General features: G+C 51.4%; 1 protein-coding gene across 9 annotated transcripts in view; it reads right to left on the bottom strand.

Moving 5' to 3' along the window:
- DNMT3A (DNA methyltransferase 3 alpha) overlaps positions 1-25,406 on the bottom strand; it is a 109,825-nt gene that overhangs the window by 13,701 nt on the left and 70,718 nt on the right. For 5 of the 9 annotated variants that reach the window (XR_010136322.1, XM_024242369.3, XM_024242368.3 and 2 more), the window contains 4 exons: positions 1,464-1,679; positions 1,021-1,179; positions 480-587; positions 46-202 (listed from right to left, as the gene is read on the bottom strand). Coding sequence is in view for 8 of the 9 variants with exons in the window: in XM_024242369.3 (XP_024098137.1) it covers positions 46-202; positions 480-587; positions 1,021-1,179; positions 1,464-1,679 (640 nt within the window). In the remaining variant the exon portion in view is untranslated. The other 4 variants (XM_024242373.3, XM_024242372.3, XM_054548285.2 and 1 more) reach the window with 4 other exon arrangements.

Raw genomic sequence — 25,406 nt, 5'->3', positions numbered from 1 at the left:
TGCCTGGCGGGCAGGGGTCCCAGAAGGCTGGGTGCCCTCATTTACCTTCTGGTGGTTCCAGGCCCTTAGGGCCAGAGGGCTGGAAGCCCCCCAGGGCCCATTCAATCATAGGCTTGTTCTGCACCTCCACGGCCTTGGCAGTGTCACTCTCATCGCTGTCGTGGCACACGGGGAACAGCTTCCCTGCGCGGCTGCTGGCCACCTGGAGGGTGACACGCCAGGGTTGGGGTTGTCAGGACAGGCTGGAAGGCAGATGGGTCAGGCTCAAGGCCAGACTCTGAGTAGTTAGGGTGGCACAGGCAAGACGGGGAGGAACCGCTGAGGAGGAGGGGGATGTGCATACAAAGGGCGAGCGAGGTGGAGAGAAAGGAGTCGCTGCCTCCTGGGCCTCCGTTCTGCTCAAGCCCGACCTGCACTCCAACTTCCAGGCCTCCTAGTGCTCTAGGCTCCTCCTTCGAGCTCCCAGCAGGGATACTCACCTGCAGGACCTCGTAGATGGCTTTGCGGTACATGGGCTGCTTGTTGTACGTGGCCTGGTGGAACGCACTGCAAAACGAGCTCAGCGGCATCAGCTTCTCAACACACACCTGGGGGGACAAGCCAGGCCTTGTTTGCCGCAGCTTACACTTGCAAGCACCCACCCCGTGCCTCGCAACTGGCAGGGGCTGGGAGCCTTGAGAGTCAGTCTCAGCCCTGGAGGGGACCAGATGCAGTGATAAATAATTACCCGATGCAAAGAGGAGTCCAGACCAAGAGTAGGGAAGTACCTGAGTGCAGGTGGAAAGGAATTCTAGTGAATAGGTTCCTGGAAGGCTAAAACTGGGCCAGCATCCGAGCTCTCTGAGCCACAGGTGCAACCTAATTAACCCTACGGCTTCTTCCACCCACCACAGGCAGAGTTAGGGGTGAGCAGAACCCACTTCCCTCACCCCAATTTCAGACTGCCCCCAGCCAAAACCACAGGCCCTGGGATCAAGAACCTTCCCCCACCCCAGGCTACTGCCAAACCCCACAACTCACCACTGAGAATTTGCCGTCTCCGAACCACATGACCCAGCGGGTGCCTTCAGCTGCTCGGCTCCGGCCCGTCATCCACCAAGACACAATGCGGCCTGGCCACCAGGAGAAGCCCCGCAGTTTCCCCCACACCAGCTCCCCAATGCCAAAGCCCCGGCCGTCCTGGAGCCCCAAGGAGCAGAAATCATTACACAGTGGTCACGAGGCCCTGCCACCCTGATCCCCCCATGGCAACCCCAGCCCTGGGCATCTGGGGGGCAGGACAGCCAGGAGGGAGCTCCATCTGAATGAGGCAAGACAGAGCAAAATCGGGGAGACGAAGAGGCCCGGGGTCAGGTGGAGAGAGCGAGCGGCCCGTGGGAGATGGAGAGAGAGCAGGACGGGAGGAGCTGGCAGTGGAAGGCCCCCGGAAAGAGCTGGCCACGGCTGGTGAAGAAGCCGCTCACCTCGTACTCTGGCTCGTCATCGCCTGCTTTGGTGGCATTCTTGTCCCCGGCATCGGACCCCACGGGCTCAGGCGTGGTAGCCACAGTGGGGGATGCGGGGTCAGTGGGCTGCTGCACAGCAGGAGGGCTGGCCTCCTCCACCTTCTGAGACTCCCCGGGCCCCTGGTTTTCTTCCACAGCATTCATTCCTGCAATGACCTTGGCTTTCTTCTCAGCCTGGGGAAACAAAAAACAAAAAGTCACCTTGACCTCTCCAGGAATTAGCAAGGCCACCTGACACTCAAGGGGACCATGTTTGTCAAAACCCGGGACAGTGACAGAAGGTCAAGGGCTGGAGAGAGCCAACCAGCTGCCTTGCCGTGAAAAATGGAAAGACTTGAAGTAGAGAGGTGAACTCAAGTCACACAATTCCAGCCTTCTTTTCTGCCTTTTAGGAAACCTTCCTCCCAGATCTAATCTTCCTCAATCTCATCAGCATATCAATTGCCTACCCTATGATACGGAAATGTTAATTTTTTTTTTTTTTTTTTTTTTTGAGACAGTCACTCTTTCACCCAGGCTGGAGTGCAGTGGCGCAATCTCGGCTCACTGCAACCTCTGCCTCCCGGGTTCAAGCGATTCTCCTGTCTCAGCCTCCCGAGTAGCTGGGATTACAGGCATGTACCACCACACCCGGCTAATTTTCGTATTTTTAGTAGAGATGGGGTTTCACCATATTGACCAGGCTGGTCTCTAACTCCTGACCTCAAGTAATCCGCCCACCTCGGACTCCCAAAGTGCTGGGATTACAGGCATGAGCCACTGTGTCTAGCCTATGGAAATGTTTTTTTTTTTTTTAATTTTATTATTATACTTTAAGTTTTAGGGTACATGTGCACAACGTGCAGGTTTGTTACATATGTATACATGTGCCATGTTGGTGTGCTGCACCCATTAACTCGTCATTTAGCATTATACCGTATATCTCCTAATGCTATCCCTCCCCCCTCCCCTTACCTATGGAAATGTTAATTCTATCCAAATATTAATCAGGCACTATTGTTTAGACACAGATATTGGTTCCACCCTCTCCTATCTTCTTAATCAAGACTAGGATCTTCAGCCAGGCATGTGCCTGTAATCACTTGAGCCCAGGAGTTCAAGACCAGCCTGGGCAACATAGCAAGACCCTGTCACCAAAAATTTAAAAAGCAAGGGGGACCCTCTCTTCTTCTCCACAATTTCCCTGGGCAATCAATCCTTCCTATTCCTGGTTTCCAGGCCACAATTCTAGTTTTGTGATGTCTGCTGATGATGAAATCACTGCTCTGGGTTTAAAGAGCCCATCTCCCCCCAGCACATGCTCAAACACCATAGGAAGCTCCCCAAGAGCCTGTCTGTTCCCATGCTCAGATGCCATGCTGGAGTTCTTATGGATCACACCCAGTGTGTATTGTTACCAGATTCGACCCCTTCTATGTGCACCCTTCAGATCCATAAATACATGTATTCATTCAGTTATTTACTGAGCAGGCACTATAGACCAGGCGTGCTCTCTGCCATCCCACCAACAAATTAATAAGCCAAACCCCAGTTATTCTCCCATTGCACAGCCTCCATCCTTTCACCGTATCACACTCGTCTTTCAGGCTACGATCCACGCGCCCATTCCTTCTCACAACCCGCTCCAGGATCCCTACAAAGGAGAATGAAATCCTTGATACTTAGCTCTGAGAACCATTAGCCTTTTACTGAATCTAGGAAACACGGCCCTCTGACTTCAAGGCTCTGCACCCATTTCCACCATACCAGATTTAGAGGGGAGAAAACCCCATTTTCTACATGCCTTTCAAAAGAGCTCCCCCATGGGCCTAGAGCTGCGAATGCAAACCCATCCTCAAGGGTAAAGAGGATGAGCAAGCAACCTGGAGTATGAAGAAGAGGTCTAATCTGAAGTTGCAGCCTCTACATTCCCTTTCGGAGCCTCACAACCAGCAGCTGACTTTGGAGCAGTCCTTTCTAGAAGGAGTTGCTCCAACATAAAAAGGCACTTGAACGGAAGGATTTCTGGAAAGCTTTTCTGACCTGTTTAAAAATCTGGTGTATATATGGACCAATGATTCCCAGGACTCTCCCAAAGCCTGTCAGTGGACCCCCCAGATCCAAGGGTCCCAGGTTAAGAACCTTTGTTTGAAGCTCAGTGGTCCAATGTATTGTCTTATAGATTCATTTAATTTCACTGAGTCTTCAAGTCTTTGCCTCCAAGCCACAGACCAATCTGTTTCTTATGGCGATTCCGAAAACACTGAAGATGTTAAGTCCTAGTTCTTCCTCTGACTCAACAAATTCTAAAACAGGATAATGCATCCTTTGCCCCCAACCCCCAAACAGCTGGGAAAATGAGCTCATGGATGGTGGAATGAGCTCACGGATTGGACTGCGGGGGTGGAAGAATGTGGAGTAATTGCTCATCGCTCCCTAGTCCCACTCTCACCTGGCCAGAACTCTGCCCTCCCCTTCCTACTATCAATTAGCCATCGCCTCTTCCCCTACGAGAAGGTGCACTGAAGTGTGGACCCCGCTATGGGGGAGGGTGCCTCCCTTCCTGGGATCCTCAGCTGCGTCAGTTACCCTCGCAGAGGAGCCCACACCTCGCCGCTGCTCCTCGCCCACCACGCCTTCTCAAGCTTCAGGCATGGGTGGCTGACCTAGGGTGACGCCTTGGATGATCCAAAGACCTTGTTTCCAGGCGTGGCGAGGCCCCTGAGCCAGTACAAGGTGTGCATGTAGCAGTGGGCGGGAAGGGGAAAGGACCCGCTATCAGTTCCTGGCAGCGGCGGCAGCAGGTGGGCTGGGCTCCTCCCCTGGCTCCCCAGGTCTAGGAGTCGTGCCTGACACCACCCTCAGCACTCCCCCACGGCCCCTTTGTCTCTCTTCTCAGCCCCTTCACAGCGAGTTCCTGAACATTCTTCTTCCCCCACAACTTCCCCCAGCTTGTCAGATGCCGCGCTGCGAGCTGTTCAGCATCCCCAGCCCACTTGGTGCAGAACACGCACCCGGCCCGGTAAGGGCTGGCGGAGGAGGAAGGGGCCTCCATCAGGACTGGGGCAGTGGGGTGGGGGAAGGAAGAAGGGGGTGGGTTAGCAGCGGGAGGCCTGACGAAAGGGGAAGGGGCAGCCGGAGCTGGGTGGGGGAGGGGCCTCACTAGAATAGGCCTGTCTGGGGCGTAGGGAAAGCACCCCTTTCCCCCTGCACTCCTGCCTTCCTCCCCAGGCAAACAATAAGAGAAACAGGGGTGAACTCGAGGCTCTCGCATTTGGGCTGCGGGCTGCTCACCCCCGGGGGGCGGAGAAACCAGGCGGCATTCAAGAGACACCACACCATTCCCTACTCCCTGCTGGCTCACGGAAGCCCCTGGGCCTGGAGTCCGTCCAGCCTGGGAAAGCCACCGGGAACTCCGGTGACTACTGCCTCCTGTCCAGTCCCATCTCCTCAGTCAGTTGTCCCGCCTCCACCTCCCCCTGCGACTGCAGCGCTTCCCATTCCAAAGGTCAGAGGTCTGAGCGCCACCGCCCCCAAGCCCATGCGGCCTTGGGCTACCCCGGTGTCACAGGCCGGCCCCCTGTCAGGGTCGCACCGTGCCCTCCCGCCCCCCACCACTTCTTTCTGGCGGCCTGCCCGGAGGCTTCCAGGAACTCGCAGGAGAGGAAGCTGTCCCTCTTAAGAGGCCGCAAGCTGGCAGAGCCCTGAGGACCGCGTGGTCCCCCAGCCAGAAACGTAGGTCACCAGGGAAGTGCCAGGCACCCATCTGCCAGCTCAGCTGAAGCTGCCTCCAACCCAACTCCTGGGCCACCAGCTCCGCGTGCCCCAGCCTGCAGTTACCACTGCCCGGGCTCCCGGCCGGCTGCTCTTCCTGTCCCCCGAGGGCGCCAGGTGCCACTGGAGCCCTCGAGGAGTGGGGCCTTGGGGCTCGTGGGCAGGAAGGCGGCGGGCCAGCACTAAGTCAGCATCTCCAGAACTCGGGCCAGGCCGGGACGCCGCGGCTGCTGCGGGCCGGGGAGGCATACTTCACTCTTTTCAAACCCGGAGGGCTGCGAAGATCCTCCCACCGGCTCTGCCGCCTCCCCGCCCCCGGTCTCCCCGGGGCTCCGTCCAGGAACCTACCCATAAGGCCAGGTGCAGCCCCTCTGCAGTCGCGCTCAGGTGTGAGCCGCGGCCCTGAAGCTCTGGAAGTAGCTGCCCGTCTGGGGGGAGGGGAAGGGGGCGATGGGGCTGGGGGCGGAGGGGGCCACTGGGAGGGGAGGGGGGCGGCGGGGGGGAGGGAGGGAACATTTTCTTTGTCTAGGACTCCAGGTCACGTGGGCCCCGCTGGAGGGCCTGGTTGGCTGCGAGCGGCCCGGGGAGGGGGCCGGCGCTCCGACGCTGGCGCTGGGCCAGCCCCTCTCCTCCGGTCCGAGGGGCGCGGGGCCGGGGGGCGAGGCCGTTCCCCGCCCGTTCCCAGGGCCCGCCCAGGCCGGGCTGCAGGGAGCGCCCCGCCTCCGGGAAGACCGCCCGGGCCCCTCCCCCAGCTCTGGAAGAGATTAGCGCGGGGCCGGGGGGCCGGGACGGGAGGGAAGGGGTTGCTCCCGAGCTGCCTGCCCGGAGGGAGCCGGGGGTCCGGGCGAAAGCAAGCCGGAGCTTTCGGACGGCCTGGGAGAGCCAGGAGAAAGTTGTGAAAAGTGAGTTTCTCTGAAGCACAACCAAAAAAAAAAAGAAAAAGCTTACAGATAGGAGGCCCAGGAAGCTGTAGGAAAACTCAGCACACAGACGGAGAGTGACAGCAGGCGCGCGCAGACATTGGGAGCGCTCCAGATCGGGGATTGTTTGGGGGGTCTCCCGCCTCCATATTACAGGTGAATAGAGAAGCCGGGGGGCCTCAAAAAGCGCGGCGTGAGGAGGTCAGGCTTCGAGTCCCAGGGCCCCTACGTCACTCTGGGCCTTCCCTGGATTTCTCATTTTCCTGTTTGCAAGGATGGTCGCGGCGAGGGCGCTCCTTCAGAAAGCTCAGCAATTCCTTCATTCCCAGGCTCAAACATCTGCAGATCGAGAAGACCTGACTCCTCTCCTGGGGCCTCCAGGTGCGGCCTCCAGGTGCAGCCTCCGCCATTTCAATCTTCCTCCTCCTGAACAAAGGCACCTACCCCCAAGGCAGACGCAGTCCCCACCCACAGCCCTCCATTACGTTGGCTGTAGGATCAGATAAAGAAATAGACCCTGTTGGCTCTGCCCTCGAGGGGTTGAAGATTCCACTAGACTTGGGGAAATATGAAAGGATCACTGTAAAACAAACATATGTAAAGGTAACTATGCCACAAATACCAAGTAGAAAAAAATGGGCGGCATGGATGACAAAAGAGGTTACAGGTCAGTTCCATGTGAGCTGACTGGGCCTGGAGGCTGGATTGGAGATGGGTAGGATGAGCAAGAGCTGCCAGGCTGGGGAGGGGGGAGACCCTCGCCCACCTCCAACCTCCCAGTACACGACAGGGCAAGGTAATGGCAAGCCTTCAGGTGCGTCCTTGGGTATATTCTGTAGCAAGGAAGAATAACCGCAGGTTTTCTGACAAGATGAATGAGTATTTTGGAAGGATCAGCCTGGTTTCCGTTGGCAAGATGAATTAGAAGGAAGAACCGAGGAAAGGGAGGAAAATGCACCCCACAGCAGAGGGCTATTTGGGCAGCGGCACTTGTTAGAAGATCTGGACTTGGCCGAGCGCGGTGGCTCACGCCTATAATCCCAGCACTTTGGGAGGCTGAGGCAGGTGGATCATGAGGTCAGGAGTTTGAGACCGGCCTGACCAACATGGTGAAACCTTGTCTCTACTAAAAATACAAAAATTAGCCGGGCGTGGTGGCGTGCAGCTGTAATCCCAGCTACTTGGGAGGCTGAGGCAGGAGAATCGCTTCAACCTAGGAGGCGGAGGTTGCAGTGAGCCGAGATCCTGCCGCTGCACTCCAGCCTGGGCAACAGAGCGAGACTCCGTCTCAAAAAAAAAAAAAAGATCTGGACTTCAGTTCTGTTTCCACCACCATGACCTTAAACAAGTCACTTAACCCCCAAGAAATCTGTTTTCTCATCTGCAAAACAGGAGTGATGACATCAGCCCTCTTGGGCCATGGAATGCCAGCATCTCCTAATGACAATGAGACAATTCCCTAGGTGCCTGGCTCCCAGCCACAGTCACCTGGGACATACAGGTGCTGGTATAATGAAGTCACGAGATGTGCAGTGAGGGAGCCCCCCCTTCCCCCGAGGGCCATCAGAGCAAGCAAACCCTGAAGAGCAAGGACCCCAAACCAGAGAGCCTTCTACCTAGAAGACTTGGGTACAGACTCCCCTCAACCCTGAGACCCAGAATCCATACAGCTAGGAAAAGAAGCTATTCGAAAAAAAAGCAAACAAACAAAAACACAGGCCCTCTTCTGTTCCAACCCATCTTTCAACCCAACTAAGGTATTTGCCTGGTACACATTTCCAGGGGCTCCCCAAGCAGAAGTGAGAAGCCCAGAATTTGTCCCTCTTGCCTGCTCCCAGCCTTTAGGGAATGCAGTATGACTTGCTTTGCTGCTTTTCTCACTGATACTTCTTCTGCATCCATGCCGGTCAACAGGCCTGAGAACTTACTTCAGGCCTCCTCTCAAAAGAAGTTTCTGATTCTGGCTTGGTGGCCTTTTTCAGACACTGTCTCATGTACGATACCCGCTCTTCCATTATAACGTGGCTAAACACCTTAGACTCCACATTCTGTGGCCTTGGGACATCAGACTGCAATGATGCCGTGCATGCAGCAAGGACTCAGAGTGTCAGAACTGGCCAGAACTGTTCACTTTCTCTTGGCCACATATTAAGTAGCTGTTCCCTCTGGCCGTCAAACTTCCTTATTCTCATCCTTTAACATTAAAGTCAAATCTTACCTCTTCCATGCAACTTCCCAACAAGCAAAAGGAAGCCTAGGCTCAAAGGTGTCCCCTTAACAACCCAGAGCATCTTTCTTCCCTCTCCTGTAACTATGCAGACAGGAAACACTGCCTTTTCTAGACTGAGTCACTTAAACAGAGATGTGTCTTCTTTGTGATCAATGTACAGTCAGACCCCAAAGCAGAAGAGACCCCAAGATCTACAGCAGGGGTGATTTTAGTAAAAGGAAAAATCCCCTTACTAAAATGGGGCAATCTTCAAGGATCCTCAGGTCACACATGCTCTTGAGCTTCCAAAGTAAACCTCCCTGGTAGTTTACCAGATAAGTCTTTTGTTTGAGTTAAAGATAGCCAAACTCAAATAGCAGCACCATGTAAAATAAGCCATGTTCTTGGATTTGTTATAAAAGTATGTTAAAAGGAGGAACTCCTGGATGAAAAGAAAATATGCTGGATGTCAAGAGCCTAAAAGAGGTGCTGGAAAGGAAGTATCCAGTGTGGTCCAACGGAGAGAATGACCTGAGAATGAGAGCACAGTTCCTGTTTGGTGGGCAGACAACAGTGATCCCACAGGTCTCCTAAACCTGATAAAAATACCTCTGAAGGACACCTCTCTGCCCTGATCCCATATTCATCAAGCAAACTTCCAATTTTAATTACATTTTCCAATGACTCTGATACCAGTAAGTTGCCAGAAAATAGCAGGACAAGGATTATGATCTGTGTGGTGAGGACATGTCCTGTTATCAATTGGTAAATCTAACATTCTGGGGTGCATCACTCTCCTGGGTCTTTGAAGAGTCATGATCATAAGTATGTTAATGTGACTTTCCAGCCTCAAAGAACTGAGAGGAGACACTAGCCCATCATGATACCTCTCCAAAGAGCAGCAACGCCTGGAGCTCATGCCTGACGTTTTACTCAAAGTTCAGTGCTCTGTTGCATGCTCTGTCATAAAATCCAGTTCCGGCAGGATGAGGGTAGATGATGTTGCTGTCATCCCACAGGACATTTACCATGTGAGTCTCTCTACTCTGAATCAGAGAAGCCATGGCCCCTATAAAGCCATCTGCAAAGCAACACATATGAAGTCACTGCACACGTATTTCCACCCCACACGAATTCCCACCAACCCCAAGACCAGGGAGACCTTATCCAGACAAAAAGAGAGGTCAGGATGGATGTCTGTTCTGAACCCGTCCTCCTCCCACCTACAGCTCAAAAGCCTCAATGCCAATCAGTCAACACTCTGCGTGACATTCTAGGCCCCCACGAATCTGGAGGCCTCCGTGTGATATCATGAAGCCTACGCTTTGCCCGCCCACTTGCTATTCCTCATGCTGTTCCTTCTTCCTGGAAGGTTCCTCCCCTTCAACTTTCACCACCTAAACCCTGCATATCCTTCTACACCAGTCTGCCAGTGACCTCCACCATGAAAGTTCCTCTAGCCCTTGCACTGTCCAGGATGGCAGTTACTGGCTGCATGTGTCTATTTGAATTAAATACAAATTAAAATTTAGTTCCTCAGTCACACTGGCCACATTCCAAGTGTCCAAGAGGCACATGTGGCTGGGGGCTACTGAATTCGATGGCACTGATTTTAAAACATTGCCATCATCCCAGAAAGTTCTTTTGACAGTGCTGCCCTGGCCCCTAACCCTTATCCTCCCCTTCTGTCCCTTATCTTCCCCTTCTGTCCCTTATCTTCTACCCCATCCCCGCCACCCTCCCCTAGTACTTTGTAAGCCTCTGTTAGGACCTGCTAGTCTTTGCCTTGTGCGAAGGTGATTGTGTACTCATCTTTCTCCTTTACAAGATTAAATATTCCTAGAGGGCAGGGACTGGACCTCATTCACCTTCGTATGGAAGCAGTGTGGGCTAGAGCATCTTGCCCATAGTAGAGGATTAAAAATGAACTGAATGCAATGTCATCTCAGGAACCTTATCCCAAATCCACTGCCCAAGTTCCAAGTTGGGGAACGGATCCACTTCATAGCAGGAATTCTAATCGTTGCTACGAGGTCCCAGTCTAGGGCTCCCAAAAGAGGCTGGGAATCTTTGTTTTCCTATTCCCTTGCAATCCATATGGAGGTTGCAAGCAAATGACCAGGACTGGGCTGCTGGCAGTGAAGCTAAAAATAGCCATGAAGCCAACAGCGTGGAGTTAGCAGGACTTGTTGCTAAGGAGACCAGTCACAGAGAGAGCAACTAAGCAGGGGGAAGGTGTCAGATGTGCACCCGGAGAGCAGAGGAGTCCAAAGGCTCGCACCTAGCGGTGTTCTGCCTTCTGGCAGCTCCTGGCTGATGCTCTAAGTGGGGCAAATATTCCCCCTGTCCCTCAGTAACCCATCTCCATGGAAACCACCAGGACTGGGGTGAAGTACCAGCCCCTGGAAGGGAGGCCTCTGCTTGGAGCTTGTTGTTATGGCAACATCCCCCCTTCCTGTCATTCTCTCTCTCCTGGCTTCTCTGGAGGGAGAGAGGTGGGGGTCTGGTCTTGGCTTAGCCGGCATGACCAGGAAACACCCGCTTCCTGACAAGACTAGCCTGTAAGGGGCTCTCCAGAAGCTCCTGGAAGCCTGGAGAGGCCAGTCAATCCTTAGCACAGGCAGAGCTTCCTTTCTTTTCATGAGGGCCTTGCTAATCATCTCGCCAGGAGAACCCCAGACTCACTTTGGTTTAATTCCATCTGGATCACCCAAGGAGGGCTTTAAAAATACAGATTCTTGGGCTCTACCTACATAGATCAGCGGGCTTAAGGTGAGGCCCAGGAATCTATTAAAACCTCCCTGGGTAATTCTAATACTAGCCAGGTGTGGAAACACGGAGACCCCCCCCTGGCTGTCTCTGTTACAAATGAGAACACTGAGGCCTAGAGAGGCCCGAGCCCACCTGAAAGGTCAGAGCAATTCACTGGAGAGAAGTGGTCTGGAGAGAGGAGGGGAAGCAGGAGGAGATGGAGGTCAGCTCCCTCAGGGCATGCGTCCCAGGTGAGCCCTCCTCTGGGCCTTTCCCGCCTGCTCCCTGATCAAGCACAACCTGTTGCTGTCTGATGCTGGACTGTGATTTCAAACCAAAGCCCCTGACAAGCTGCCCCCTGTGGTAGAATGCGGAAGGTAGGGGGCTAGGAGTCTGGTTCTCAGAGTAGCCCAGGCAGATGATTTGGGCTGAAAGAGAAATCCATCCTCCTGAAGAAAAGCAAAAGGATCACCATGGCAACTGCAGTGTGCTGCCTGGTTGGGCTCTATGCCATCACCCCAAACCTGGGCCCTGCAGCAGAACCTCCTCCCTGAGTCTGGGGAGAGAAGCGGCATTTGGGCAAATGCTGTCGGGCAGGGGCACCCGCCTAACCCCTGCACTGACCAGTCTAGTTTTAGAACCTGTAAGGGAATTGTGCTTTATCCTGGGAGACTGCCTGAAGCTCACCTAAACACGGGATCAGGTCGGTCAGTCCTTAGCACCTGCAATAGGTAGGCTGGGGGGAAGGGAAGCAAAGAGGTACAAGAGCTAGTAGACGCGATGGGGCTCTAGGCTTCTGTTACTCACAGCCTAATTGTGTACCCAAGACCCACCACACATGAAACCACAGCCCTCATTCAAGACAGCATGCAATTAGATGGTAAATTATGTGGTAGGGATGCTTTCTACATGTGCCGAAGGAACTCAGAGGCAGCTGGGATCGGTGAAGGCAGGAAGGCTCAAGGGAAGATGAAAGAGCGGAAACTAGGAATGGGCACAACCTCCCAGGTTTTTCAGACAGGAATGGCCAGATCTAGGGGGCATCTGTAACTGCATGAGCCTCCTGGCAGATGAAGGGCAGGAATGAAAAGCACAAGCACAGCCTTAGGGTATCTGTTAAGGAGGGGGAGTGGTAACGGGCTTTTTGCACTGACACTGTAGATGAATTCTTCTAAATCAAGAGAGGAAGATGCAGGATGGGGGAGCCCAACTGCTGGAAAGGAAAGCCCAACTTCCCTCTTGCCGATACCCTCACCTCCCCTTCTCTCCCCACCTCTATCCCAGAGCCCCTGGCTCCCTCGTTCTCTCCCAGCCAACCCTACACTTCCCTAATGGTGTATGCTGGGAAGTCCCAGCCCACTAGATGCGCCATCAGGCTCTGGAGCTTTGGTGGCTGCCTTCCCTTTCCCTATAGTTCCGGGTCTGCCCCATAAGGGGAAGGCTTCTCCACAAACCCAACTCTTCCTTCCTGCTCACTTTCACCCCCTATCCTGGAACTGCTGGGTCTGCACAGCTCTACCAGTGACTGAGTCTGGGGCCAGGGAGCAGAGATGCCAGGGCAGGGGTGGGAGGGTGGCAGTACCCCACTGACACCGGATCTCAGGTGCCCCTTACCAGGAAATTCAACTGGGAGGGGATGCCAGGTCTTTCACTGAGCAGGGCGCTGAGCAGGGTGTTTTACAGCTGATGACGAGACCTTAAGTAACCCCTAGCTTCTTTGGGCCTTGGTTTCCTAACTAGCCTAATGGAATCACATGTATCTGCTAAATATTACAGATAAAATCAAAGGAAGCCAGGAGGGACTCACATTTGAGAGGTGAGGGACTTCATGACAAGTTTGCTTTAGGGAGGTGTCGATGCTGTCACTTTGCTTTAGAAACTGGACCCTGGAGAGAAGTGTTAAGTTTATACTAAGGGGGGTGTGGGCCAAAAGAAACCTGGTAAACCTTAACAGCCAGGCCTGTTTTCCCCACCCTTCCCCCACCCCTTCTCCAGGCTCCAGGGGTCAAAGGGAGGGGTCTAAAGGAGCCGCATTCAGATTCAGGCATGCAGACCCTCTCAAGTTTCAGGGTCCAAAGAGAAGACTCCAGAGGAGCCCAGCAGACAGGCATTGCGGTAACTATTGCTGAAAACAGCGGGACCCCTGCCATCTCCATCCGAAAGGAAACATTTAAATTCCTGTACCAAGTCCTTTCCGGTCTTTCCCCCCCAACCCTGTTTGGAAACTGTTCCCTAGGTCTGCCAGCCTTACAGTCCCTACTTCTTCCTTTGCTTGTTATCACAATCAGACTGGCAACCCAGGCCATATCAATCACCCGGAGAGCTCGGGAAACCACCCTTGCTGGGCACATCACTAAATTCCCAACGTGATTAACCCTGGCCCAGGTAGTCATGTTTAAACAAAATGTGCAGAGAGACCCCCGCCGCCAATGCAGGCGATACAATAAATGCATCTACCGATACATCTGTGTGGGAATCTCATCTGTGCCAGAATTGGTTTACTTCTAATCATCTGAAGCTTGGTGGTTTTCAAGCTGTAGTAAGCCCCAGAATCATCTGGGGGCTGGCTAGAAAATCAAACCTACAAGTACTGTCCCAGAGCTTCTGCTCCAGGAGTGTGCCTTTTTAATGCACTGCCCAGGTGGTTCCGGTGAGGTAACACACAATCCCACCCTTTGAGAAACATTGAAGTCTAAGAGCATCTTTGGTATATATAAGCAAGCTCACTCAGTTTTTGTTTTTTTGCCCCACAAAGCTGCCTTTCCAACAGCATCTAGCATCAAATATACAGGAGGCTGAGCTGTTATTCCTGTTTTTGTTCAATCCATCTGAGTTGCAAGTGAAAATAATATTTATACTGCCCACCATTCATGGACTAAAGAGAAACGGGGAAGAGCTGTGGCATCTGTAGAGTTGCTACTGAAGAATGGCAAGTCAGAAAAATGGTAACATTCACACGCACACTTGCACACACACACACTCACCATGCAGTTGGCCTGGGAGGGAGTGCGGACTGAGAGGTGAAGGATGCGGGGTGGCCGCAGGGAGTTGATGGAAGTCAGAAAGGGCTCCACACAGGGCATGGTGGCACGTGCCTGTAATCCCAGCTACTTGGGAAGCTGAGGTGGAAGGATCACTTGAGCCCAAGAGTCCGAGGCTGCAGTGAGCTACAATAAGAGCGTGCCACTGCACTCCAGCCTGGGCAACAGAGCAAGACTCTGTCTCAAAAATTAACGTAGGTCCGGCATGATGGCTCACGCCTGTAATTCCAGCACTTTGGGAGGCCGAGGTGGGCAGATCACTTGAGGTCAGGAGTTCGAGACCAGCCTGGCCAACATGGTGAAAACCCGTCTCTACTAAAAATACAAAAATTAGCCAGAGGTGGCCGGGTGTGGTGGCTCATGCCTGTAATCCCAGCACTTTGGGAGGCCAAGGCGGGTGGATCACCTGAGCTCAGGAGTTTGAGACTAGCCTGGCCAACATGGTGAAACCCCGTCTCTACTAAAATTACAAAAATTAGCCAGGCATGGTGGCATGTGCCTATGGTCCCAGCTACTCAGAAGGCTGAGGCAGGAGAATCACTTGAACCCAGGAGGCGGAGGTTGCAGTGAGCCAAGATCATGCCACTGCACTCCAGCCTGGGCGACAGAGTGAGACTCTGTCTCAAAAAAAAAAAAAAAAAAAAAGCCAGAGGTGGGGGCGGACACCTATAATCCCAACTACTTGGGAGGCTGAGGTGGGAGGACTGCTTGAACCCGGGAGGCGGAGGTTGAAGTGAGCCGAGATCACACCTCTGCACTCCAGCCTGGGTGACAGAGTGAGACTCCGTCTCAAAAAAAAAAAAAAAAAAAAACAAAAAAAAAAAAAACCCTTAAATAAATAAAATAAATAGAAATGTATATATTGTAAAAGTAAAGGGCTGCACAGATAGGTGAAAGGGGGGTTCAGTAGTCCTCTAATTGGTTCAGGAAATCCTCCTGGACGCTGACCCCCGGCCACCTGCTCCCAGAAGTCCCGTGTCCTTGTCCCTGCCCCTCCCTATCCTGGTCTTCTCCTAGCAGGTCTGCTTTCTGTGCTTTCTCTCCCTGCCCTCCTGCCTGTGCGTCCCCTCCATGACGACCACCCTCGAATCTGACTAAACCTGTCCCCTGGGGTCGGGCGCGGTGGCTCGCACCTGTAATCCCAGCACTTTGGGAGGCCGAGGTGGGCAGATCATGAGGTCAGGAGATCGAGACCATCCTGGCCAACATAGTGAAACTCCATCTCTACTAAAAATACAAAAATTAGCTGGGCGTGGCAGCACGTGCCTGTAATCCCAGCTACTCGGGAGGCTGAGGCAGGAGAATCACTTGAACCAAGGAGTCACGGGTTACAGTGAGCTGAGATTGTGCCACTGCACTCCAGCCTGGTGACAGAGCAAGACTCCGTCTCAAAAAAAAAACAACCTGTCCCCATTGACACCAATCTGCTGGCTTCTCAAAAGCAGCTTATCTAAACCCTAGCTCAAAAATCCACCCCCTCCTAAGAGAAAATATCTTAATGACCTTGGGGTAGACAGAGAATTATTGGAGATAACACACACGAACACTAACCAATACAGGAAAAAAATGGGTAAGTTGGACTTTATTAAAAACTTCTGCTCATCAGAATACATAAGAAAATGAAAAGTTCACCGTATCATCCTGCCTCAAACCTGCTCTTCCTCCAAGATTCTCTACCTCAGATAATGAACCCTGTCCCCAGCCCAGCTCCCAATACCAGGCAAATTTTTCCCTCCCCTCCAACCAGGACCAGTTCTAGCAATTCCTTCAAGTTTGCCTCTCATTACCTCAACCCTCAGTCAAGGCCAAATGTAATGTTTTCCTACCTGGTCCTGCTTCTAAACTTCCTCTCTCTGGGGAATACTTACTGTCCTGCCAGGTTATCTTCCTAAACTACGTGTCCAATTCTCTTCCACCCCTGCTCTCCACTGGACAACGAAGCCTAAATTTCTCACTATGCAGGAAGACCACTGAGGATGTGACCATCTTGCTTTCTAGTTCTATCTCTTCTTGCCCATCCTCTCTAACCCCTGCACCCTAGTTACCAGATCTCTTACTATTCCCTAAACAACCCAGAAGTCATGCCTCCTCCTCTTTGCCCTCAGTAGTTCCTTTTCCTGAAATGCCTTCCTCCTCTTTTACACTTTTTTATTTATTTGTTTATTATTTATTGAGACAGTATCTCACTCTGCCACCCAGGCTGGAGTCCAGTGGCATGATCATGGCTCACTGCAGCCTCGACCTCAGCCTCCTGAGTAGCTGGGACCATTGGTGCACAACACCATGCTCAGCTAATTCAATATTTTTTTGTAGAGAGGGGGTCTGGCCATGTTGCCCAGGCTGCTCTTGAACTCCTGGGCTCAAGCGATCCTCCTACTTTGGTCTCCCAAAGTGCTGGGATTACACTGTACCCAGCTCTTTTGCACTTACTGAAATTCTCAAAGGATGCCTACCTCCTCCAGGAAGCTTTCCTGGAGTCCTCCAGAAGCTGCTCTCATGCTCCTTTACACTTCATGTTGGGCTCTTATTATACAGGAGCACAGAGCAAGCCCCACGCTCTGACTGCCACTGAGGCTTGTTGGGAACATTCCTGCCTTCTCCACTTGACAATGTGTGCCTCTTGGACAGGGACTGTATCCAATTGGTCTCCCCCTACCCCACCACTAGCATAGTATCATGTTTATTTACCAAGTACTGAATTACTAAGCAATCAGTAGTAAGTACTGAGGTCCATTAACTCCTTTAACTAGTGTACTGGCCTCTTAATAAAGTGACAGAGGGCTCTGGCAGACCACCCCATACTTGAACATCCCATGGCCTCCCTGACAAGCAGTCTGGTTTTTAAAGCAGAGAGAACATTGGCTATTATATTTTCTGCTTTGTCAGTCCCATAGACAGTGCTACGGGAAAGTTAAAGTTGGCCTAAATATGGGAGAAACCTTGAGGCACTCTAGACTCTAAACTCCTAGAGGATTTCTTTGACCACCTCCCTTAGGACCCCACTCCATGCCCTTCCCCCACTGTCCCTGCCAAGCAGTCCTGTTCAGGTCAATGGCGGTACACTGCCTCTCCCTAGGCACCGCCTTCCCTGAGGTCCTTAGGCAGGGCTAGGGAGTTGCTTGCATAGTCCTTCCCTTAGTATTTCTAAAACAACCCTGCCCTGGCTACAGCACAATTCATTCATTTATCTACCAACCTCTCACAGGGGAGGGTAGGATTCTGACTTGCCTTTAAATTTGCTTCCTTAGTGTCTAGAAAATGTTGGAACATAGTAGACACCCAGACACACAAGGTGGTATCTTAAAGACTGAGCACACAGTATCTGCTCAGTAAAGGCTGGACAACCCTTTGGTTGTTGTTGTTGTTGTTGTTGTTGTTGTTTTTTTTTGAGACAAGGTCTCGCTCTGTCACCCAGGCTGGAGTGCAGTGGCGCAATCTTGACTCACTGCAACCTCCACCACCCTGGCTCAAACGATTCTTGTGCCTCAGCCTTCCAAGTAGCTGGGATTACAGGCATGTGCCACCACGCCCAGCTAATTTTTGTATTTTCAGTAGAGACAGGGTTTTACCATGTTAGCCAGACTGGTCTCGAATTCCTGGCCTCAAGAGATCCACCCGCCTTGGCCTCCCACAGTGTTGGGATTACAGGCATGAGCCACTGTGCTGGGCCAAAGATTTTTTTTTAAAAAGAATTTTTTTTTTTTTTCTGAGACGGAGTCTGGCTCTGTCGCCCAGGCTGGAGTGCAGTGGCGCGATCTCGGCTCACTGCAAGCTCTGCCTCCTGGGTTCACGCCATTCTCCTGCCTCAGCCTCCCAAGTAGCTGGGACTACAGGTGCCTGCCACCACGCCCAGCTAATTTTTTGTATTTTTAGTAGAGACGGGGTTTCACCATGTTAGCCAGTATGGTCTCGATCTGCTGACCTCGTGATCCGCCTGCCTTCGCCTCCCAAAGTGCTGGGATTACAGGCATGAGCCACCGCATCCGGCCAAAAAGAGTTTTTATAAGGATGCTTCATGTATGTGCCTTTAGAAGAGACATATATGCGAGGTCTGAGAATTCACTCAAATATTTAATTTAGAATTTATGTACAAGGTAATCTAGGTAATAAAGAGAGTGCAGATCATGATTCTAGTCTCACCCCCCAACCTGCCATGATGGAATTTTAGAATCTCTGGGGTCATCTCATCTATTTCTGTCACATTATAAACCAGGAAACTAAAATGCCGAAAGCAGAAAGACCTCCTCACATCCATAGCTAAGGAGGGGCAGAAGCTGAGACGAGAAACCAGGCCTCCCAAATCTCATTCCAACATTTTCTTAATCCAGTTTCACAACATCATCCATATGGTCATGAAAAAACAGCAATTCAAGGGCAAGGGTTCAGGACCACATGAGTAGAGCAGGGAGGGGTGGTTGGGGAGGCTGAAAGGGACCTGAGCCTCCTGGCAAAGAGGCATGGGGAGCAGCCCCAACAACTGCAGGCTGGGGGCGGGAAGAGCATGCGGCAGGCTGGAAAGCTGGGCCAGCTCTCTCCCTCTCTTCTAAATGCATTCTTCAATTTCATGACAATTTCCAAGCCAGGAAACCAGGAAAACTGGGAGTGTAGGTGAGTCATTTGGGTACACAACAGAAGCAACATGAGATTTGGAGTCTAGTTTTGCCCATTGGGCCACTCCATCAGGATACCCATGTGGCCGCAACCTACTTACCTAGATAAATCTTAATTTTCTAATAGCAAAATAGAGGTTAAAAAAATACTTCTGGCTGGGGGCGGTGGCTCATGCCTGTAATCCCAGCACTTTGGAGACTGAGGCAGGTGGATCACCTGAGGTCAGGAGTTCAAGACCAGCCTGGCCAACATGGTGAAACCCCATCTCTACTAAAAATACAAAAAATTAGCCGGGTGTGGTGGCAGGTGCCTGTAATCCTAGCTACTTGGGAGGCTGAGGCAGGAGAATTGCTTGAACCCAAGAGGCAGAGGTTGCAGTGAGCTGAGATCATGCCACTGCACTTCAGACTGGGTGACAGAGTGAGACTCCATCTCAAAAAAAAAAAAAAAAAAAAGACAAAAAAAGACATTAAATGCAGATAATATGTTTCAGGATTGTGGTGAAAGCTAATGCTCCTGGCATAGTGCCTGATGTAAAGTAGGTGCTCAGTGAAGTTCAACACCCTTTCCCTGGTTCAGGCTTTGCTGTGGCCAGGAGTTGGCCCTGGGCCAGCTACTAGTCGCCTACCCCACCCTGCCTCTTTTTTTCTCACCACTAAAAAGTAGGGGTTGTTCTAAGAGCTGTTCTCTCTGTGCCCCAGAAGTGAAGACTCCGGTGCGCAACCAACCCATCTACTTAAAGGACAATGGGGAGTCTGTCTGTGGCAACTTTAGTAGCATATGGTAAAGGCCAGCCCTCGAAGTCACTACTGGTTACAGGCTGTCATGGGAGCCTCTAGAACTTGTTCAGCCTTTGGGTAAAGTATACTTGCTGTGCCTAATCCAAACATCATCATCTCCTTCAAGGGTGATGTTATTTTTGAGGCCACCCTGCAAAAAGTCAGGTATGGCAAATAAGTGAGGAATGTCTTCCAGTCCAAATACCCTTTAAAACTGCTTCCCATACAGTTGGCTAATACTTTGGTTTGAGCCTTTACTGGTCTACTTTGCACTTCCATTTCTCCTGAACTAGACTAAAGCCCAGGAGACCACACCTTATTCATCTCCTCCTTCCCATAGCCCCTAGCACAAGGCCCCTTTACTTAGTAGGTGCTGAGTGACTGCTTATTAAATGGAATATGGCACAGCAGGGGGGACCTTCTGGACATTCATGGCCTGCTCTCCTCAGGGCGGACAGGAAGCACAGTCTGTTGAGACTGCAGGGTTGTAAAGTCAGAGGAGGCAACATTTGCTAAGCTCACAGAAGCAGCAGCACAAATGGCCAATAAACATAGGAAAAGATGTTCAACCTTATTATCTGGGAAATGCCAATTAAAAGTATAGCAAGATACTATTTTCCCACCCATTTGACTAGCAAAATATTGATGTTGGCAAAGATCTTCTCATACCCTGTTCACAGAAGCATAAATTGGCAGTGCCCTTTTTAGAGGGCAGTTTGGCAGATGTCATAAAATGTAAAATGCACATCCCCTTCAACTAGGCCTTTTTCTTTCTAGGTATCTATCTTAGAGAAACAGATGCACAAAGAGGTATGACTAAGGATGTTCACCGCTGCAATGCTAAACAGTAAAATATCATAAACAACATGAATGGCCACCAATAACAGAATGGCTAAATAAAACCATGGGAATCCACATGGTGGAATATAATAGTAATTACGTGGCTAGATTGCACAGACTTATTGGAAGTCAAAAACCAAGCTGTAAAATGAAACTACAGTGTGGTTCCATTTGTGTAAAAAGGAAAGGAAAAAAAGAACCCCCGAAGCAAAATTATATATTTACACGCGTACACACGGATAGAAAAAAATCATGACATTACACCAAACTGATAGCATCAAGTATTTCTGGTGAAGGAATTAAATTTTCAGGCCAGATGTGGTGACTCATGCCTGTAATCCCAGCACTTTGGGAGGCTGAGGCAGAAGGACTGCTTGAGCCCAGGAGTTCAAGACCAGCCTGGTCAACATAAGGAGACCCCCATCTCTACAAAAAATTTAAAAATTAGCCAAGTGTGGTGGCACATGCCTGTGGTCCCAGCTACTCAGGAGGCTTAGGTGGGAGGATCACCTGAGCCAAGAAGTTGACGCTACAGTGAGCCATGATCATGTCATTGCACTCCAGCCTGGCCAATGGAGCAGGACCCTGTCTCAAAATAAAATTTTGGGGTGGCAAGTTTGGGCAGACTTTTTCACAAGAATGTATTTGTGTAATGCTTATGTAATTTAAAATACTTTCTAAAAAATTATAAAGTTCCTATTATATGCTAGCTCTGTGCTAGGAGCTTTAAATGTTGTGTGTTATCCATACAACTCTGAGATGAGAATTGTTCATTCATTCAGCACACTTTCACCCTGCACCTCCCACATGCCAGCCCTCGGGGCAGGGGGTGCCCAGAATGCCTGTATTGAACAAGCTTAAATGCAGAAATGGGTAGAGGCAGAAAACAAGCTGGCGAGTGCTACTGTCATGGAGATGCAGAGTACAGCCAAGTCTACCAACAGAGGAGGAACCTCAGCTGGGGTACAGGGTAAGTGATGCCTAAGGTCCCACACCCAGTAAGTGGGACCTTACTTAAGGCAGTATTTGAACTTGCCTCCAAAGGTCGCAGTAAACAGCAGCCGACCCTTAAGGTACATGAAGGCTCTGCTATCTGCTGGGCAGCCCTGGGCGGACGGAGTGGGTTGTATCTGAGTGTCGCGAGGGAAGGGAGGAGAGACTATAACATTCCAGCCACAGATGTTTCATTATCACTATTCAATATTATTAAGCATCTAATAAGTATAAGGATGCATGAGTCAAGGGTCCCTACCTTCAGGTTGGAAGCAGGAAAGAGACCAGATCCTAGAACAGTAGTACATGGTACCCACTACCTAGACGGTATTTAGAATCCGGCTGGGGTGAAGAGATTAATGAGTGAGTCACGCCATCGATGTACTGTAACTGAGTCCTAAAACCACCAGCAGCGACACAAACTGGAGTGAGCGGCTTCCCAGGTGAGGTGAGCGGCTTCCCTGGCGAGATGACCGCCCAGCTACTAACCCTGGGTCTCTGTGCTCATCTGCCTTGCAGAGCTACAGAGAGGGCTAATGAAGCGAGAGGCCCTTCCTAACCCTCAAGCCCTCCATCAGAGTGCATTTTGCTCTGAGAATTAGAAGGAAGAGGAGCTAAGGGATTGCCTTCCTTTGGGAGGAGGAACTGCCCCACCCCTGCCCTCCCCACAGCCCTGGCCAGCTCTGCCAGGCCAAGGAAGGTTCTCCTCAGCTCAGAAGCCTGGTGAGAATGGCAGGAACACAGGATGGAGGAGACTCTGGCCCCCCTTTACCCATGGAGCCTGTCCATACCAGTCCCCATGCCATCCTCCAGGTATACCTATCAGCACCCCTGGAAAAACCACCTCGAAATCAAGTGTGTGGGCCCTTGTCATGGTGGAAATCCAAGATCTCATGCTCCTAGAGAAGTGGTCCCACATTCACCTACCTCCCAACTGCTTAGCCAACCGGCAGGTATTCACTGGGCCTGTTCTCCCTGCCCATTGCATTAGGCCAGACAGAGGAAGACGTAATCAACACATAAGAAACAGTGAAAAATACCCTGATGAAATATGATTGAGTGCTAAGTAATATTAACAGTAAGGACAGTCTGAGTGCAGTGGCTCATGCCTGTAATTCCAGTACTTTGGGAGGCCAAAGCAGGCGGATCACTTGGGGTCAGGAGTTCGAGGCTAGCCAGGTCAACACAGTGAAACCCCATCTCTACTTAAAATATAAAAATTAGCTGGGTGTGGTGGTGCGTGCCTGTAATTCCAGCTACTGGGAAAGCTGAGGCGAGGCACGAGAATCGCTTGAACCCGGGAGGCGGAGGTTACAGTGAGCCAAGAGACTGCACCACTGCACCCCAGCCTGGGAGACAGAGTGAAACTGTCTCAAAAAAACAAACAAACCCCAGTAAGGGTTACAGGGATTCGGGGAAGGGAAGAGGTCATTGTGGACTGGAGAAATCTTAGAAACCTTCCTGGAGGAGGCAGCAGCTCTTGGCCTCAGCCCTGAAGAATGGACTGGGGAAATCACAGCAGGAACGATGACAGGAAGGAAGGAAGGAGCATGGCAAGGTCCCCTCCTAGGGGACACCCTTCTATTAGAGGACTGTAGTGAAAGTGGGGTGGGTTGATTGTGGAGGTCGAAGGGTTGAAGACTTGAGAAATAGCCAGAGGGTATCTGACATGATGGGGGAGACAATGGGGAGCCATTGGAGGTTCTATGGCAGGGTGTGATCATGATTAAAACAGAGCTTAGTCCTTACAGGACTAGTAAGCAGGTGAAGGAACAGCAACAGGAGATGGAACAGACAGAAGACAACAACTTCCTTCCCAGCTCCAGCAGGAATTCTCACTTCAGCCTCAGGGACTGCGGAAATGTCTCATTTTCCCCATTCACTTATTTTCCATTTCTTTCATTTTGTGGCATTCTGAGTCGTCTTAAATCTTGGGGGAGGGAAAGCCTGGAGGGGGTAATCTGGGGTAGGCTCACTCAGTAACTGTGGTCTGACAAGGGTGGGCAAGGAGAAGGAAGTTAAGCTGGGGAGTGCGTTCCGAGGGAAGAAGCCCCCCAGGTAGGGCACACAGCATAGGGGAAGGGCTGGTGCAGCCTGGGGTCTGGTGGCAGCTCCTCCTTCTGGCCCCGCCCCACCTTCCAGCCACATTTCCTAGCTGCTTTCTGCCCACACTGGCCGTGCACCACCACAACAAACTTCCATTCCTGAAAAGCCCAAGTGTCTTGTGCCTCGGGAGGTATGTGCCTGCTGTATTCCTCCCTCTGAAATGCCTTCCTCACCCCTCCCCTAAATTCCAGTTCAACCGTCAAAAGCCAGAAGCCACCTCCTGCTGATGCGTAGATGACCCCAGGCAGCATTCGTCTATGCCCCGTTCAGGGCAGCTCTTTCTGCAGGTGCTATGAGCCCTCATCCTATCATGGGAAAACTAGGAATCCTCTATGCCTCTGGTAGTCCCAGTATCTTACGTGTCACTCAGCTGTGGAGGCTTCTGGAAATCGGCTCAGTAAAGGTGCCCTGAACGAAAGGTTGCAGGCGTTGCATCCTGAGATTAGGAAGTGCTGGCTGGCCCTTCAAGTGATATTGCCTGGGGAACAGCTGGAGCTGGGTCCTGAAGGCTGGGTGGTTTGTCAGGAGGGGAGGTGCCTTTTTTGGGAGGAGGAGGGTACTTGGATCTAGGAGGGTGGGTAAGGGGTTAGTGGATCAACACTGGCAGAGGGTGGGGGGTGGAGATCTGGGGATGCCATTAACAGAGGTTGCCGCTTGAGATCAGCTGAAGGAGGTGGGGAGGAACCTGCAGGGGCCTTGGGAAGGCCCAGGGAGGCAATTTCAGAAGGGCTCAAATGTCAGAGAGCAAAATGAGACTGAGAAAAGAGGAGAAATGTCTGTGCTGTTGTTACACCACTTAGAAAACATTACAAAAAATTAGCCAGGTGTGGTGGTGCACACCTGTAATCCCAGCTACTCAGGAGGCTGAGGCAGGAGAATTGCTTGAACCTGGGAGATGGAGGTTGCAGTGAGCTGAGATCATGTCATTGCACTCCAGCTTGGGCAACAAGTGCGAAACTCCGTCTCAAAAAAACAAAAAACAAAAAACAAAAACAGGCCTGATAGGCCAGGTGCAGTGATTCACGCCTGTAATCCCAGCACTTCAGGAGGCCAAGGCGGGCAGATCACCTGAGGTCAGGAGTTCAAGACCAGCCTGACCAACATGGTGAAACCCCCGTCTCTACTAAAAATACAAGAAGTTAGCCGGGTGTGTTGGCTGGTGCCTGTAATCCCAGCTACTCGGGAGGTTGAGGCAGGAGAATCGCTTCAACCCAGGAGGCGGAGGCTGCAATGAGCCGAGATCCAGCCATTGCACTCCAGCCTGGACAACAAGAGCGAAACTCCATCTCAAAAACAAACAAACAAACAAAGAAAACAGGCCTGATAGCAACAGCTACTACTCTTGAGTCTGAGGGTGACTTGGGAATCTTGAAAGCTACCTGTGTTTTCCCCATTCTTGATACCTGCATCTAGCCCTTCCCTAACCCCAGGCATAGCCTAGGAGGAGACTGTGTGACAGTCAGGGGCTGGGCCCCACATTGGAATAGGAAATGTAAATTCTAATTTCATTCTAGTCCTGTTCCCAATTCTTCATTGTGAGCTTGTGGCCAGTCATAAAACTCGGTAGCCCCAAGTCCCCTAGCCTGAAAATGAGATCAGTAGTTCTAAAACTTGCACTGGAATTCATGGAATTCTTTAATTACAGCATAGGAATAAGGAATAATGTTATTAGCAGAAAATATATTTTGTTTGGAGATCTCCACATCGCAAGTCAAGTGTACTGAAGTCTTTTAAATTAAATCAACATTTTGGTTTTTCTGTTAATGCCCACTGTTACTTTCATTGGTTGGGAGTGGGGATGCAAATGCCAAGGGTTGAAGACTTACTAGAAAATCTTTTGATAATTGCTGGAGCCAGGTGATGGCAATGGGAGGTCGTTACACTACTCTCTGCCTCTG

This window comes from Pongo abelii, chromosome 12, assembly GCF_028885655.2.
Source record: "Pongo abelii isolate AG06213 chromosome 12, NHGRI_mPonAbe1-v2.0_pri, whole genome shotgun sequence".
Taxonomy (NCBI): domain Eukaryota; kingdom Metazoa; phylum Chordata; class Mammalia; order Primates; family Hominidae; genus Pongo; species Pongo abelii.
Note: the sequence above shows the minus strand (reverse complement) of the source record. Positions and strands in the feature narration are given on the sequence as shown.